General features: G+C 40.7%; 1 protein-coding gene across 4 annotated transcripts in view; it reads left to right on the top strand.

The window, feature by feature from the left end:
- Positions 1-14401, top strand: part of ZC3H12B (zinc finger CCCH-type containing 12B) — a 29832-nt gene extending 15431 nt beyond the window's left edge. For 3 of the 4 annotated variants that reach the window (XM_069867740.1, XM_069867742.1, XM_069867741.1), the window contains exons 2-6: positions 3622-4394; positions 6680-6819; positions 7529-7763; positions 7854-7960; positions 8461-14401. In XM_069867740.1, coding sequence (XP_069723841.1) covers positions 3784-4394; positions 6680-6819; positions 7529-7763; positions 7854-7960; positions 8461-9881 — 2514 coding nt within the window. In that variant the 5' untranslated portion in view covers positions 3622-3783 and the 3' untranslated portion in view covers positions 9882-14401. Of the gene's footprint in view, positions 1-1301; positions 1762-3135; positions 4395-6679; positions 6820-7528; positions 7764-7853; positions 7961-8460 lie in introns of those variants that run through there. The other variant, XM_069867739.1, reaches the window with a different exon arrangement.
- Positions 14402-14487: the final 86 nt, after the last annotated feature.

Raw genomic sequence — 14487 nt, 5'->3', positions numbered from 1 at the left:
TAACTCACTGGAGTTACACTGCTGTATGTTAGGGGAGTATTTCTTCTATTATTTGCAGTTTTGGTAGACTACAATAATTAAAGAAGAGCCACTGTGGTCTCTTGGGGATAGGAGTCAGATTTTTTTTAAAAGCATTTGAATACAAGTGTATTTGATAATATCCTGTATATAAATAATTCATGTACTTGGTCAGAGTACTTACACTGTTTTGAAGATAATTTTGTTCTCTTTAATGCTTGCTTATAGCCTGAGAGAGTGGAAGAGACATGAGAGGAGAAGAAAAAGGTGCATGAAAGAGATATAAATTTATTCTTAGTTACACTAGTGACCCTCAACCTCCCCCCCAGAAAACCCCACCCCCATGAGTTATACTGTTGCGGTTTTTCTATTTTTTTTTGTAACTTCTTTTTTGATGCATGAGGAGCTTATTAGGGAAGGATGTCTTTGAGCAATCTCTGTCACTGTGACAAAGTCATGGCTATTTTGTGTCACACAGAAATCCTGGGAAAAAGCTTTTTGTGTATCCACAGCTCATATCTGCTGCATTCGTCAGAATGCAAAGGTAACTTGCTAGACTGTTGAAAAACAAAGGTGTGTTGGAAAAGTGTGTCAGTACTAGGTCTTTCTTCTGTGATTGCTGTTTAAATCATAGAATCATGCTTCTCATGTTGCTTCGGATTCCATGTTGGCTGACTGCAGTCTGCAGGATCTGTAGCTTTGAACTGTGGCACTTTCAGGAGTGTGGTACCTTTTAATTTTTCTGTCTATCTGTTTTCTCTTTGTCTGTAGTTACATCTAAAAGAGGAGACTTTAACAAAAGCAAGGTTTATCAAGATGAGGAAGTAGATTTAAAATAAATGGTTTCTTCAACGAAGCTGGTGAAGGGGCTGAAGAACAAGTCTTAGGAGGAGCAGCTGAAGGAACTGGGGTTATTTAGCTGTGAGAAGAGGAGGCTGAGGGGAGGCCTTATTGCTCCCTACAGCTACCTGAAAGGAGGTTGTAGAGAGGAGGGAGCTAGCCTCTTCTCCCAAGAGACAGGGGATAGGACAAAGGGGAATGGCCTCAAGCTCCACCAGGGGAGGTTCAAGCTGGACATCAGAAAAGATTTTTTCACAGAAAGGGCCATTGGGCACTGGAACAGGCTGCCCAGGGAGGGAGTTGAGTCACCATCCCTGGAGGTATTTAAAAGATGGGTGGATGAGATGCTCAGGGACATGGTTTAGTGGTTGATAGGAATGGTTGGACTCAATGATCCTAGAGGTCTTTTCCCACCTAATGATTCTATGATTCTGTTATTCTTCAAGACTATTACATCCTTTTTGTTACCCACATGCGATCCTGCATTCCACAGTCTGCTGTTTTACAGAGAGGCGGAAAGTAGGACTTGCAGCTTTCTGAAAGTAGGCCTCTAGCTAATTACTTTGGTAATCAGTTGTCTCTAGTTATCTGCATTTATATCTAGGTCTTAGTTTTCCATTTTATCTAAAACGTGCACTACTGTAGGTACAATTCCTTTTAACAACTATTACTCAAAGGCTTCATGACCTCAGTTCAGCCCTTCGCAGGACACTTGAATCTTCTTGTTTGACAGACCTCTCAGTAGAACTCATTGGACAATTTTTCTTCTAGTATAAGACAAGAATTGTGAGCTTCTATCCTGACTTTCTGACAAAATGCAGTAATACCCATCCTCGATTTTGGAATTTTTGGTGCACTAGATGCAGTAAACAGAGCACAAGTTGATCATTGTGTAGAACCTTTGTTCATAGAATCATAGAATAGTAAGCATTGGAGAGGACCTTAAAGATCATCTATTTCCAACCCCCCTGCTATAGGCAGGGACATCTCACTAGGTCAGGCTGTCCAAGGCCCCATCCAGCCTGGCCTTGAACACCTGCAGGGAGGGGGCATCCACAACTTCCCTTGGCAACCTGTTCCAGGGCCTCACCACTCTCATGGTGAAGAAATTCTTCTTAATGTCTAAACCTGCCCCTCTCCAGTTTATACCAGTTCCCCCTCGTCCTATCACCACAAGCCCTTTATAAATAGTTCCTCTCCAGCTTTCCTGCAGGCCCCTTTAAGGTACTGGAAGGTCGCTATAAGGTCTTCTCGGAGCCCTCTCTTCTCCAGGCTGAACAAACTTAACTCTCTCAGCCTGTCCTCATATGGAAGGTGCTCCAGCCCTCTGACTGTCTTTGTAGCCTCCTCTGGACCCATTCCAACAGTTCCACATCCTTCTTACGTTGAGGATTCCAGAACTGGACACAGTACTCCAGATGATGTCTCACAAGAGAGGAATAGGGGCGCAGAATCACTTCCCTCAGCCTGCTGGGCATGCTTCTTTTGATGCTGCCCAGGACACGGTTGGCCCTCTGGGCTGCGAGCACACACTGCTGGCTCATGTCGAGCTTTTCATCCACCAGCACTCCCAAGTACTTCTCTGCAGGGCAGCTCTCAACCACGTCATCTCCCATTGTGTACTGAAATTGGGGATCGCCCTGACCCAGGTGTAGGACCTTGCACTTGGCCTTGTTGAACCTCATCAGGTTCTCACACAGGCCCACTTCTCCAGTCTGTCCAGGTTCCTTTGGATGACATCCCGTCCTTCCGGTGTGGCAGCTACACCACTCAGCTCAGTGTCATCTGTAGACTTGCTGAGGGTGCACTCAGTCTCGCTGTCAGTATCATTGATGAAGATATTAAACAGCATCGGTCCCAATATGGACCCCTGAAGGACACCATTTGTCACAGATCTCCATCTGGACTTTAAGCCATTGACCACTACTCTTTGAATATGACCATCCAACCAATTACTTATCCACCATACCATCCACCCATCATATCCATCTCTCTCCAATTTAGACAGAAGGATGTTCTGGGGGACCATGTCAAAGGCTTTACAAGAGTCTAGCTAGATCACATCCTTCAGTTTACCCTTGTCCACTGCTGCGGTTACTCCATCATAGAAAGCTGCTAAGTTGGTCATACAGGATTTGCCCCGGTGAAACCATGATGGCTGCCATTAATCACCTCCATGTCCTCCATGTGCTTTAGCATTTCTAGGAGGATCTGTTCCATGATCTTCCCAGGCACAGAGGTGAGGCTGACAGGTAGGTAGTTCCCAGGGTAGTTCAGCTAGATCTTGTTATTGAGCTTTACATGTCCAGCAGACAGCTTGCAGTAAACATAACTTCTCAGTTCTGGTGTTAAACCCTTCCTGAAAGAGGCTGAAATGATTGGTGTTAAATTTTGTACAGGCTGGAACTCCACACAGTTATTCCTGCAGTGCAGGCTGTAAAGACAGGTTTCTAGTGACAGTGGTGGTAGTTCACCCTTTTCTATTCTATTATCTTTAAATATTACTGGGATTCTCCATTAATTCCAGCTGCAAGTTTGTTGTGTGAGAAATATAATTTTTTTTTTTGTATGAAGAGTAACTGGGGGAGGGAGAGTTTAATTTGTGGTTAAAGGGACAAGATAATTATATGCTTCATTATGATCAGTTTGTACACAGAACTGTGAATGACTAGGGACTTCTACTGACTTGTAAACAAAACAACTGTCATTGAGTATTGTACAGAATTTGTCAAAAGCTAATTTGTTTGCTTATTTTTCTTTTAGGAACTTCATGTTGGTGTTGTTTATGCCAGAACATAGTAAGCAAGACAAATTAACTCCTGCTTCATGTAAATTTTAACTGGCCAAACACAATGCAATGGAGTATGAATTCCAGGTGGTTTTGGAAATGAAGGAGAAGTGAGCTCTGGCTGCAAGCTGAACGTGATGACGGCCTGGTCTATGGTAGGGAAGCTGAAAATGGAGAAGAGGCACTCCAGAGAAGACAGAAATGTGGAACAAGATGCTGGGGGATGCAGTGCTGAATCTGAGGAATGGACAAGCTCAGAAAGTGAACCTGAGCAAACATACTTCCGAAGTAGCTGTAGCAGTACTCAGTGGAGAGAAAAAGAGGTTCCCACTAAACTGCATCGGCCACTTTGTCGGTCCCCATGTTTGGATCGCCCAAGTTTTTCACAGAGCAGTATCACACAAGACTTGAAGCTAGATGAATGCAAACCAAACTTGGACAAGGAATACCAAGCTAAAATGGATTTTGCTTTAAAGCTTGGGTATGCAGGAGATCAGATCCAGGCTGTACTGAATAAACTGGGAGCAGATGCGCTTATCAATGATGTTTTGGCAGAGCTTGTGAGACTTGGCAACAAGAGTGAGTCAGAGGGACAGAATAGTGCCAGCAGTACCGCGGGTGCTCTGCTGCCAAGAGGCCCTTGCCCAAAGGAAATTGCAAGCCCCGAATTGTCACTTGAGGATGAAGTTGTGGATAACAGTGATAACTTGAGGCCAATTGTCATTGATGGAAGCAATGTGGCTATGAGGTGGGTCTCCCTCTTGCAACCCTTGAAAATAATAAATCACTAAAGGATTCATGAGAAAAGTCAATATTGATGCCAAAGTCATTTTAAGATGTGTAGTATATTTACACTGATAATACATTTTTATGGACTCTTTAGTCCAAGCTTTTAATTACGTTGTTATTCCTTTATATGTAGTCTGTACTCCAATTCCTCCCTCTCTGTCTTTTCAAACTAAGTTCTTCTCTGCAATCTTTTGGTTTAGCAATCTAGCTGTAGTGTGTATTTGAGCTCGTGCTGGTTGAGCCTGCTCAGATTTCCAAGCGATTTTGCTGTGTCAGTATGGGGATATGCGTGAGCCAAATGTGCTGACTCACATAGTGGTGGTGCTTGTCATTTCAGACGGGTGTGCATGCACACTTGGCTGCTTGGGCCAGCACTAACTCGAGAGATACCTGTCCAGTGCCACTTCGGAGCGTGTCTGTTGAGTCTCCAGTTCAGCTAGCCAACATTTGTTTATTACAGAGAAAGCATGGTTTTTTTTCTGTGAGGGAGTTATTTATGCAGTCTGTTTAGTGATTGGCCACGATTTTTTCAGGTAGTATTTACACAATAGATTTCCTTTAGTGTTTTTATTAGGGGTATTGAGTACTCCAGATTTTTGAAATTCATAAACCCCCCAAGTCCCATAAGAATATTATACATACAGGATTTTCCAGTGCCAGGTTGTGGTTGCATCAATCTAAAAGATGTTTCTGTAGAGCAATGTCACCAATATTGGATTTAACTATTTTCCTTCCTTTTTTTTTTTTTTTCCTGTGCATACTGAATTTGCAGTTTCTGTGCTGCCTGAGTTACTCCTGAGCATATCGCAGCACCTGGAGAAAAGCGCGTGTGCACTCTTACTTTTGCACAGCTTAGAGCTGATGCTCTGCTTATAGAATCGCAGAATACTTCAATTTGGAAGGGACCTGTAAGGATCATAAAGCCCAACTCGTAACAAAATGCATATTCACATGAAAATTTAAAAGAATATTAAATTCTGTAAAATCTGAAATGTACAAACATCTAAAGATAAATGCTGTAGCTACATCGCAGCTTCTGTATTCATTATTTAAGTTTCAACTTAAACACTGGTGATCCATAGGCCGTAGTTATACATACAGTATTAGACATGTCTGCCTTTGGCCTGTTTCAAGGTTCCTTTTTGTTGCATTTTGAGTCCAGAAAGAGCAGTATTTAGCATTTCTAGAGTCCAGTAATCTGTAGTGGAGCTCTACACTAATAATAACAGCAGCAACATTGAAGTAAAATTTTGACTGCTAATCCATAGAATGCTACTAAAGACAACTTTAATAAGATGCAAATCTCTTTAATTATGCAGCATCTGCTCTACAGACTGAGAATATCTGAAAATTGCAAGGCTTAAAAATGCTGCAGTTACTGATAATGCAAATGGAGGCCTTGCCTTCGTGGCAAAATGTGTATGTTGTAACTGAAAGGTGGCTACATATGGAAAATCGAACCACTGAAGTTTTCTTGAAGTAAGCAGTTCTGGATGAGGTTGCAAAGAACTAAAAGCTCAGAACAGGATGGTGCAGCAGCTGGATGCCACTTCAAGCACAGTCAGTGCCAGCTGCTCCAGGTGGTGGGTGTACCCAATGTTCTATAGTGCCACAAAGCCACCATGAGGGCTGGCCATGAGCTTCTGGCCATGGCAGAGACGCCTGTGTGTTCCAGAAAACAGCTTTTTGATGGAGGTGTGGCTTAAAGAACTCTGAGAGTTATTTCTTTCCCTTAAGAAGTCCTAATAAAAAATGCAGAACATTTAGTATGAAACATATTTTTTTTAATGTAGATGTTTAAAAACACCAGTTGCCCCTGACAGACAGCACTGTTAGTTCATTCCTTTTTTGTTATTGATAACTTTTTATGATACTATTAAGATAAGCTCAATTTGTTGGAGAAAAGCAATATTTTTTCAGTAGCTCAACCAACAAAATGAAAAAGTGGAAAACCTTCATGTTTATTTGATTTTTCCTTTTGGGATAGTGAAATTTCACTGCTTTTAGAGTTTTTGGTCACAATATTCCTGTAATCTTATAGCTGAGTAGCTCCGGACAATTCTTTCTCTATGTGAGCTGGTACAATAAAAAGGTTTACCTCTCTCTACAGACTTTTTTCACCTTTTATCCTTAGACCATGGCACCTTTAGAAGGAAAAAAACCACAAACCACCACAACAACAAAAAACAAAGCCAGACATAACTTTTGTCCTTGCTGTTTCTAAAACTTTTGCATCTTCTTCAGCCATGGGAATAAAGAAGGATTTTCCTGTCGGGGAATTCAACTGGCTGTTGATTGGTTTCTGGAAAAAGGACATAAAGATATCACTGTGTTTGTCCCTGCCTGGAGGAAAGAACAGTCTCGACCTGATGCACCAATTACAGGTAACAGATCAAGACTTGTCTTGACTTGGTTAAAAAGAAATACCATTGCATTAAGGCACAACCATGTCATCGTTCTGGTGGGAACTGCACACTGGGCTGTGGATTTGATGTTGCACTCAACTGTTTGTTCAAAACAACAACCATTTCACTGATGAGGAAATAAGCATTCAAGTATCTGCAGCTGTAAGCAATGCTGGGGTTTTGTGACATTACTGGATCGTTTCAACACTTTTGCAAAGTAGTCGTCATAATTTTCCCATTAGCAAACATTATGAAGCACGTGGGGATGGATTCTTAGTTGCTGTGTGAGTACAGATTAAATCGTATCAGGCCAGGGACTCATTTAGTAGAGTTATCTTGAATGCAGAAGAGGCAGCGGCATGTGTTCTGACCCACAGAATTCCTCATGCTTTACTCTAGACTAACAAGGTGGCTATTGTAATACAGTTCTTGATGTGATCAGTGAGTAAAGGTACATGGTGGTTTACAGAGGAGGAGAGTATGAAGCTTAAATATTTAATGTTTACCTAGTGCTTTGAAACCTCAGAAATAAAATGCCACACCACATCTAAATATACTTTAATGACCATGGGGACAGTATATGAACATAATGACAAAATACTTTGTCAGTAAAGAGGGCAAGAAGTTTCATGTTTCAGAGGCTGCATTTCTTTCTTTTACAACCTGCTCAACTGAAATTATTTTACAGATCAAGAAATCTTACGTAAATTGGAGAAAGAAAAAATTCTTGTTTTCACCCCATCTCGAAGAGTTCAGGGAAGAAGAGTAGTTTGCTACGATGATCGATTCATAGTAAAACATGCCTTTGACTCAGATGGTATAATTGTGTCAAATGACAACTATCGGGACCTTCAAAATGAAAAACCAGAATGGAAGAAGTTCATAGAAGAGCGGCTGCTCATGTATTCTTTTGTGAATGACAAGTATGGTGTTTTTCTTCAAAAGTAAGAGAATTTGTTAATTCACAATACTCAGTAAAAACTGAAATTCACATTTCATTTCTTTCCCCTCAGATTTATGCCTCCTGATGATCCTTTGGGACGCCATGGTCCAAGCCTTGAAAATTTCTTAAGGAAAAGGCCAGTTATTCCTGAACATAAGAAACAACCGTGTCCTTACGGTAAGTGCCTAAGTCTGATTGATATGTTTTATTCACAGGTAGATGAAGCCAGCAATTAATTAACATCTTGTCACTACTTAAAAAAAAAGCCATTTTTCATGTAGCCATCCTAGCATGACGTCCATTTTTAACAGATACACCTTGTGGATAGCATAGATGTTGCTATTTTCTTTCAGTTTGTTATTCAACAAAGGGGATTAATAACTGTAGTAATTGTGTTAGAGCTGTTTTGTTTTATTAGCACTGTGTATGTTATCATTACTGAAATTGTGAGCCAGTGAGAGGAAAAGTGACGTGTCTTGCCCTTGATGCAGTGATATACGTGGATAGGGGTAGCGGAGTGTGACTGCCTGTGTATACAATGTATATAATTATTCATTAAGGGGATTCATCTAGGAATATCGCTATGGAGAAGATAGGAACAGTGTAAAGAAAAAAGATAGCAACTGGTGGTATAGATTAACTTTTGGTTATTTAACCTGAAAATGTTTTTCTTCCAGGTAAAAAGTGCACCTATGGGCACAAATGTAAATATTACCACCCAGAACGGGCAAACCAGCCTCAAAGGTCAGTAGCGGATGAGCTTCGGATAAGTGCCAAATTATCTGCTGTGAAAACTATGAGTGAGGGAGCCTTGGCCAAATGTGGCACAGGGCCATCCAGCTCCAAAGGAGAAATCAGTTCTGAAGTGAAACGCATTGCCCCAAAACGTCAGTCAGATCCAAGCATTAGATCAGTAGCTGTGGAACCTGAGGAAAAGTTATCGGTAGCCCGGAAGTCTGAGGCCAGCTCTGTCCCGTCTCTGGTTTCTGCATTAAGTGTACCAACGCTCCCTCCACCAAAAAGCCATGCAGCCGGTGCATTAAATACTCGTTCTGCAAGCAGTCCAGTGCCAGGTTCCTCACAGTTCATGCATCAGAAATCCTCACTGGAACATATGTCCAGTGTGCAATATCCTCCTATACTTGTCACCAATAGCCATGGCACCTCAGTGAGCTATGCTGATCCGTATCCCAAATATGAATCAGTGGGGGACCATGGCTATTACTCCTTACTCAGTGATTTCTCCAACTTGAGCATAAGTAGTATCCGTAACACAGATTATTACGGGGCTGATATGGACCAGGGCATGTATTCTAGAAACTCAAGCCCCTGTCCTGACAATTGCTTAAGCCATACAAGTAATGATTCTTATTCCTCTTACAATGACTTGTATCTGGGTGTAGCAGATGCCAGTCCAGAAGACAATGTGAAGATCCACAGACTGCCATCGCAAAATCGTCTGCAGCCTTTTTCCCATGGTTACCATGAAGCCTTAAGTAGAGTTCAGAGTTACGGAACTGAAGAGCCTAAGCAATCCCTTCGCAAACAGTCAGTTTCCCACTTAGGCCTACATGCCCAGCATCCAGTGGTTGGAGCACGGTCCAGTTGTCCAGGAGAATACCCTGTGCCTCAAAATGTTCACCCATCAGCTGCACAACCAAGCCGTGCCTTGGTCATGACAAGAATGGACAGCATTTCTGACTCACGGCTCTACGAAAGTAACCCGACCAGGCAGAGGCGGCCACCTCTCTGTCGAGAGCAGCATGCTAGCTGGGATCCACTGCCGTGTGCATCAGATTCATATGCTTATCACTCGTATCCACTGAGTAACAACCTCATGCAGCCGTGTTACGAACCGGTGATGGTAAGAAGCATGCCTGAGAAGATGGAGCAGCTCTGGAGGAACCCCTGGATCGGAATATGTGGTGAGCCACAGGAACCACATATCATCCCAGAACATCAGTATCAGACATACAAGAACCTCTGCAATATTTTCCCTCCAGGCATTGTCCTTTCTGTGATGGAAAAGAATCCCCACATGACAGATGCACAACAGCTGGCAGCTATGATTGTTGCCAAATTGAGAACAGGGCGTTAAAGCATCACAGCCTCTTTTGGATAAATGCAGTCATAGAGCATATAGGGCCTAGGGGAAGACTGAAGCAAAGAAGGAAGGGGCCAATCTATTGTAAATATTTTCTACTAAGTATAAAATTCTGTACACGGTAACAATCGTGTATATGCTGAGGCACTAAGTAGGAGTTGATTATATTGTAAATTTTAAGATTTTAAATATAGGGATTTTTATTAGTATTTTAAAGGAAACACATACCTTGCTGCATGGATAGCTCATCAAGAACACAGTGTCACATTCAGTGTCACAAGGCTATTACAACTCAATCACTTCTAGCAATTATATTGCATGTATTACTTTCAGTTTGCTTATAAATGCCTGATGGGCCTTTAAAAGTATGCTCTATACACACCTAGACAACTTTTAGGGTTTCAGCTTTGTCATTTGACACTGCCTACTGGCATATTAAATATTGAAGAAAAAGGAACCTTGACAAAAATTAAAATACTCAAATTGTAAAAGGAAAAATAGATTTCAGCTTTTGAATGTCAACGTTGTTGGCACTTAAATTTCAAAATTATTCTCCAAGAGTTTGAATATCTATTACATTATCCAAAATGTTGGCTCAGTCCAACAGAAGCCAACTAGTTCATGGCATTAGGAACAAAACATGAAGGACTGTGAAGGTAGGAGTGCCACTCCACAAACTATAAGATGTTAAATTGTAGCATCTCTCTTCAGAATGGCCTCTCTACGCTGCAGGGAGCAGCTGCTTGCCAAAGAAGCTGAAAGCAAATGGTTAGTTTTACGTAAACTGGATTGCTTGACCTGAAGCAGCAGGAACTGGATGCTAGCATGGAAGCTCATCCATAACTACAGTCCTTTGGGAAACAAGGATGGTGTGTGAGCAAGCCTAACACTCCAGATGGCTGTATAGGATATGGGTGGGTTGGGGGTTGAAGGCTTCTTCTGGAAAAAGAGATGCTACAGTTCGAGTGTGTGGCAAAGCTGGCCTAGTGTTTGCTCCTGGGATCCACGCAAAGGTGTGCATTTGCCTGGTGAAGGCTTTAGAGTGCCTGTTTTAGTGGGCCTGTGGCATTGTTTGCGCAACTGGTATTTTGCTCAGGGTGGGAACCTTTGTAGCTAAATGTCTCCAAAAGAGGCGTTATTGTTTTTTAAGCTGCACTGACTGGACGCCCTTTTTTGACTCCGCTGTATATTTCCACATTTCAAAGCATTACTAACTCGGCACGGCTCGAGCTAGGACTTGTTGACTTCTACTGTAGTTTTTTCATGAAAGTTGAGAAGGCCTGGTTTATGGCCTTTTGTTTCTTCATGAGAAGGTGTGACACTGCCTAAATGTTTCTTACTGTGAAACACACGGAACGCGAGGCTGCAGTCAGGGTTGTTTCTGGTGTTTTGATAATGGCTTGCATGCTGCTTTCTTGTTCTCTGTCTGAGGAACAGAGTTCTACCATTTCCTCCATTTGTGTTACTGTAGTGGTTGGTTTGATTCAAAATATCTTCTTGGCTCCTTATCATGTGCAAAATATGTTCCTGTCATACCAAAAAAAAAAAAAAATCCCCAAACTACAACAAACCATAATTACAGGTGCAACTTCAGTTAATTTACTGACATTTAATAACCATATTATTTCACACAGAATCAATATTCTTGTGTTGGTACAGGTTACATCTATAATGACTGTGTCATTATGTATTTAAAATGCATTAACTTGAAGGTGATTCTGCGTTTACACTTGGCATTTAAAAATAACTTAAGTTTTAATCAGTTGGTTATCATCACCTCTGCTATTTAGAAAAAATAAGTCTTCAGAGGCTCGAAATATTTGGGGAAAACAGGTTTAACTCGACCACATTTCAAAAACATTTCTTACTAACCAGGATTTTTTACTTTTAGTTTGCAGTTAATTCTTCTCTTCTCTTGCATGGTGTAAGCAGCTGAGAGCAATGCCTCAAATAACCAGAAATGACCTTTTGTTTGTTGATACAAATTGTATCTCTTTTTCTTGATTGTATAAAAACTGTGTATAAAAACCAAAAATAATCTCTAGATTAACTTCAGTATTACATTTTCACCACAATGTTTGTGACACCGTGTGTCACAGGGAAGTAGCCCATGAGTAACTATGGACCTTTTTTTATTTAAAATGGGCACTTGTAGTTTATAGACAAACAAGGACAAGTTTCAGCACCAGTTTGACGTGCGCAGATGTTGTGTGCACGCCTGGCAGCGTTACGTGGTTCTTTAGTCTATTTATTAAGCAGACACATTCTTGCACTAAACTTTATGTACAGATGTTGCTGTTAACTCATCTGCATGTGTTTGAAATGTAACTATAATTGCTATAGACCCTGCTTTATTCTTAAGGGATTAATTTATGAATTATTTTGGTATAAAATTAAGTTTATTGTGCACTCATGTTTTCCATCTTGCATGGATTAAATATTTGTATGTAAAAGAATGATTGTTCCCTTTCTCTTCAATTACAAAGATAAGCTATTTTAAGGAAGTTTTAGTAGGTGTTTTTGATGTTTTCTAATTTGGAAAACTGATCAGAAATTTCTGTATGAAGTCTTGGGTGGTTTGTGGAGATACTGATTTTTGTAGGATTTGTCTAATCATTCTAATTTTCACTGACGTTTGTCTTACTGATAGAACAATTTCTTTTTAAGTAATGGGAATGCCACGCCAATACAAACCCCACATACGATTTCCCTGAGGCACTTTGAAAGCAACTTGCCTTTCTCTAAGAAGTGATCCACAACTGCTGCATGCAGCATCACAGACGGCATGGGCAGTGCTGCCTCTGGGAATAAGGTGCAGATTTTGTGCTTGTTTAGCCCTCTGTAGAGGTAATGAAACTTTTGTATATGACCTGGTCCTTCCTAATCAACGGCTTGAAGTGATAACTTGCTCATCCCCATCTTTTTTCAAATGTTTACAAGCCAATTCAAAACACTGACATATTCATTAATGTTCAGTGCATAAGCTTAGATCTCTTCTTACAGGGAAGAGCTGATCTCGTTACACCTGATCACAACTCTCCATATTGTAAATACAGACTTTGTATAAATGCTCTTTTTGAGAGCATGCTATTTAGATGTTTTTAAAACTGTAAAAGAACAGCTCTAGAAACTATATTTTGATGAAATCTATGGAACTGCAAATCTAGATGAGAGAGAAAAAAAAGGTGAGAAGGTGAAATGCTGGCTGCTGGGCTCAGCTGGAGTTAAGCAGACAGCTTCAGTGCTTGATGAAGGCCAGAGCATTCTCTGGAGTTCTGAGTCACTGATCCTTCATCTTTAGCTACATTACTTGCACACATTTGTCACTTAAAAGTGTATAACCTTAAATTCATGAATCAAAAATCAAATGCTTTATGAGATGTACAAGTTAGTTTTTTTTTCTAACAACTCCATGTCAGTAATATATTAAATTGTACATATAGATGTTTTCACTACCGTTAGTCCTGTTGTTGTATTGAGCTGCAGTTGCTGGCTTTATTCATTTCTAGAATTAAACATTACTGTTTAATTGTTGTAAAATTTTATAAATCTCTTTGGGTTTTTTGGTCAACCCAAATATAATGTAAGTCTTAATGACAAAATGAGTGACAATGGATGTTTAACCAGTATGTGGTATTTGTAAATCTCTGTCGTAATAAGCGTGCACTTCTCTGGTTGCTGTTGCATGGATTCATTCACTGGCTGAGTCTGCTACTGCTGTACAAATGCTTTAACTGTAAATGTAAAAACAGAAGGTGTACATATGGCTGCTTGGGACAAGCAGAAGGATCCTCATTAAAAGAAACCAAAAACACTCAAGCCATCTGCAGAGGTGAATACCCCACTACTGTTAATAGCAGTTTGCCTCAAATCATGACTTTTGACATATTGAATTCTTAACGATAAAGTCAGAACATGTGAAGAATCTGTCCAGATAATCTGGTTAAAGATACCTGTGATGTGCACCAAAGCCCAAACAGGAACAGCACGAGGGGCGTATTCTGACTCCAGTAACCATTAAAACTCCATGCTAGAGAAAAGGAATATGCAGTGTTTCAGTAAGACTTTGTACCACAGAGTTGAAATATTACTTTATTTTGGCTTGCCAAAATTTCCCTGAAGTAGTGGTAGCATGGGACTTGGAACGTTCGGATCATTAGATCCGGGGCAAGTGCTCAGTGCTTGTACTCCTCTGATGCGCCCAAAGCCTGGGTCTGGCAGAGCACTGAACAAACTGCATCTCTTGCACTATTCCACCTGGAAAAATGTAAGTGTGACATCACTGAATTCTTCTTATGCCAGTGGTGGGTTGGCCTCTGGAGAGCTGTTATGCAATGGCTGTGATTTTGTCTGTGGTATTTAAAGCTTATATTAAAAGATCTGAGAGAAGGAAATAAAGGCTGTTACCTATTCTGGCCCCCTGCTCTGTGTTAAAAAGGTTTGCACAATTTAATCACATGAAATATATTATATGTATATACGCATTAAAAAATACTTATTTAATAAAACTGAAAGCCATTGGATTATTTGTTTCTAACTCTTTATTTTGCAACCCTCTGTAGGCCAGAGCCCCAAAAGTGTTGCTTTGTCCAAAACAACT

Source organism: Phaenicophaeus curvirostris, chromosome 13, assembly GCF_032191515.1.
Source record: "Phaenicophaeus curvirostris isolate KB17595 chromosome 13, BPBGC_Pcur_1.0, whole genome shotgun sequence".
Classification (NCBI taxonomy): domain Eukaryota; kingdom Metazoa; phylum Chordata; class Aves; order Cuculiformes; family Cuculidae; genus Phaenicophaeus; species Phaenicophaeus curvirostris.
This window is presented reverse-complemented; position numbering and strand designations above follow the sequence as displayed.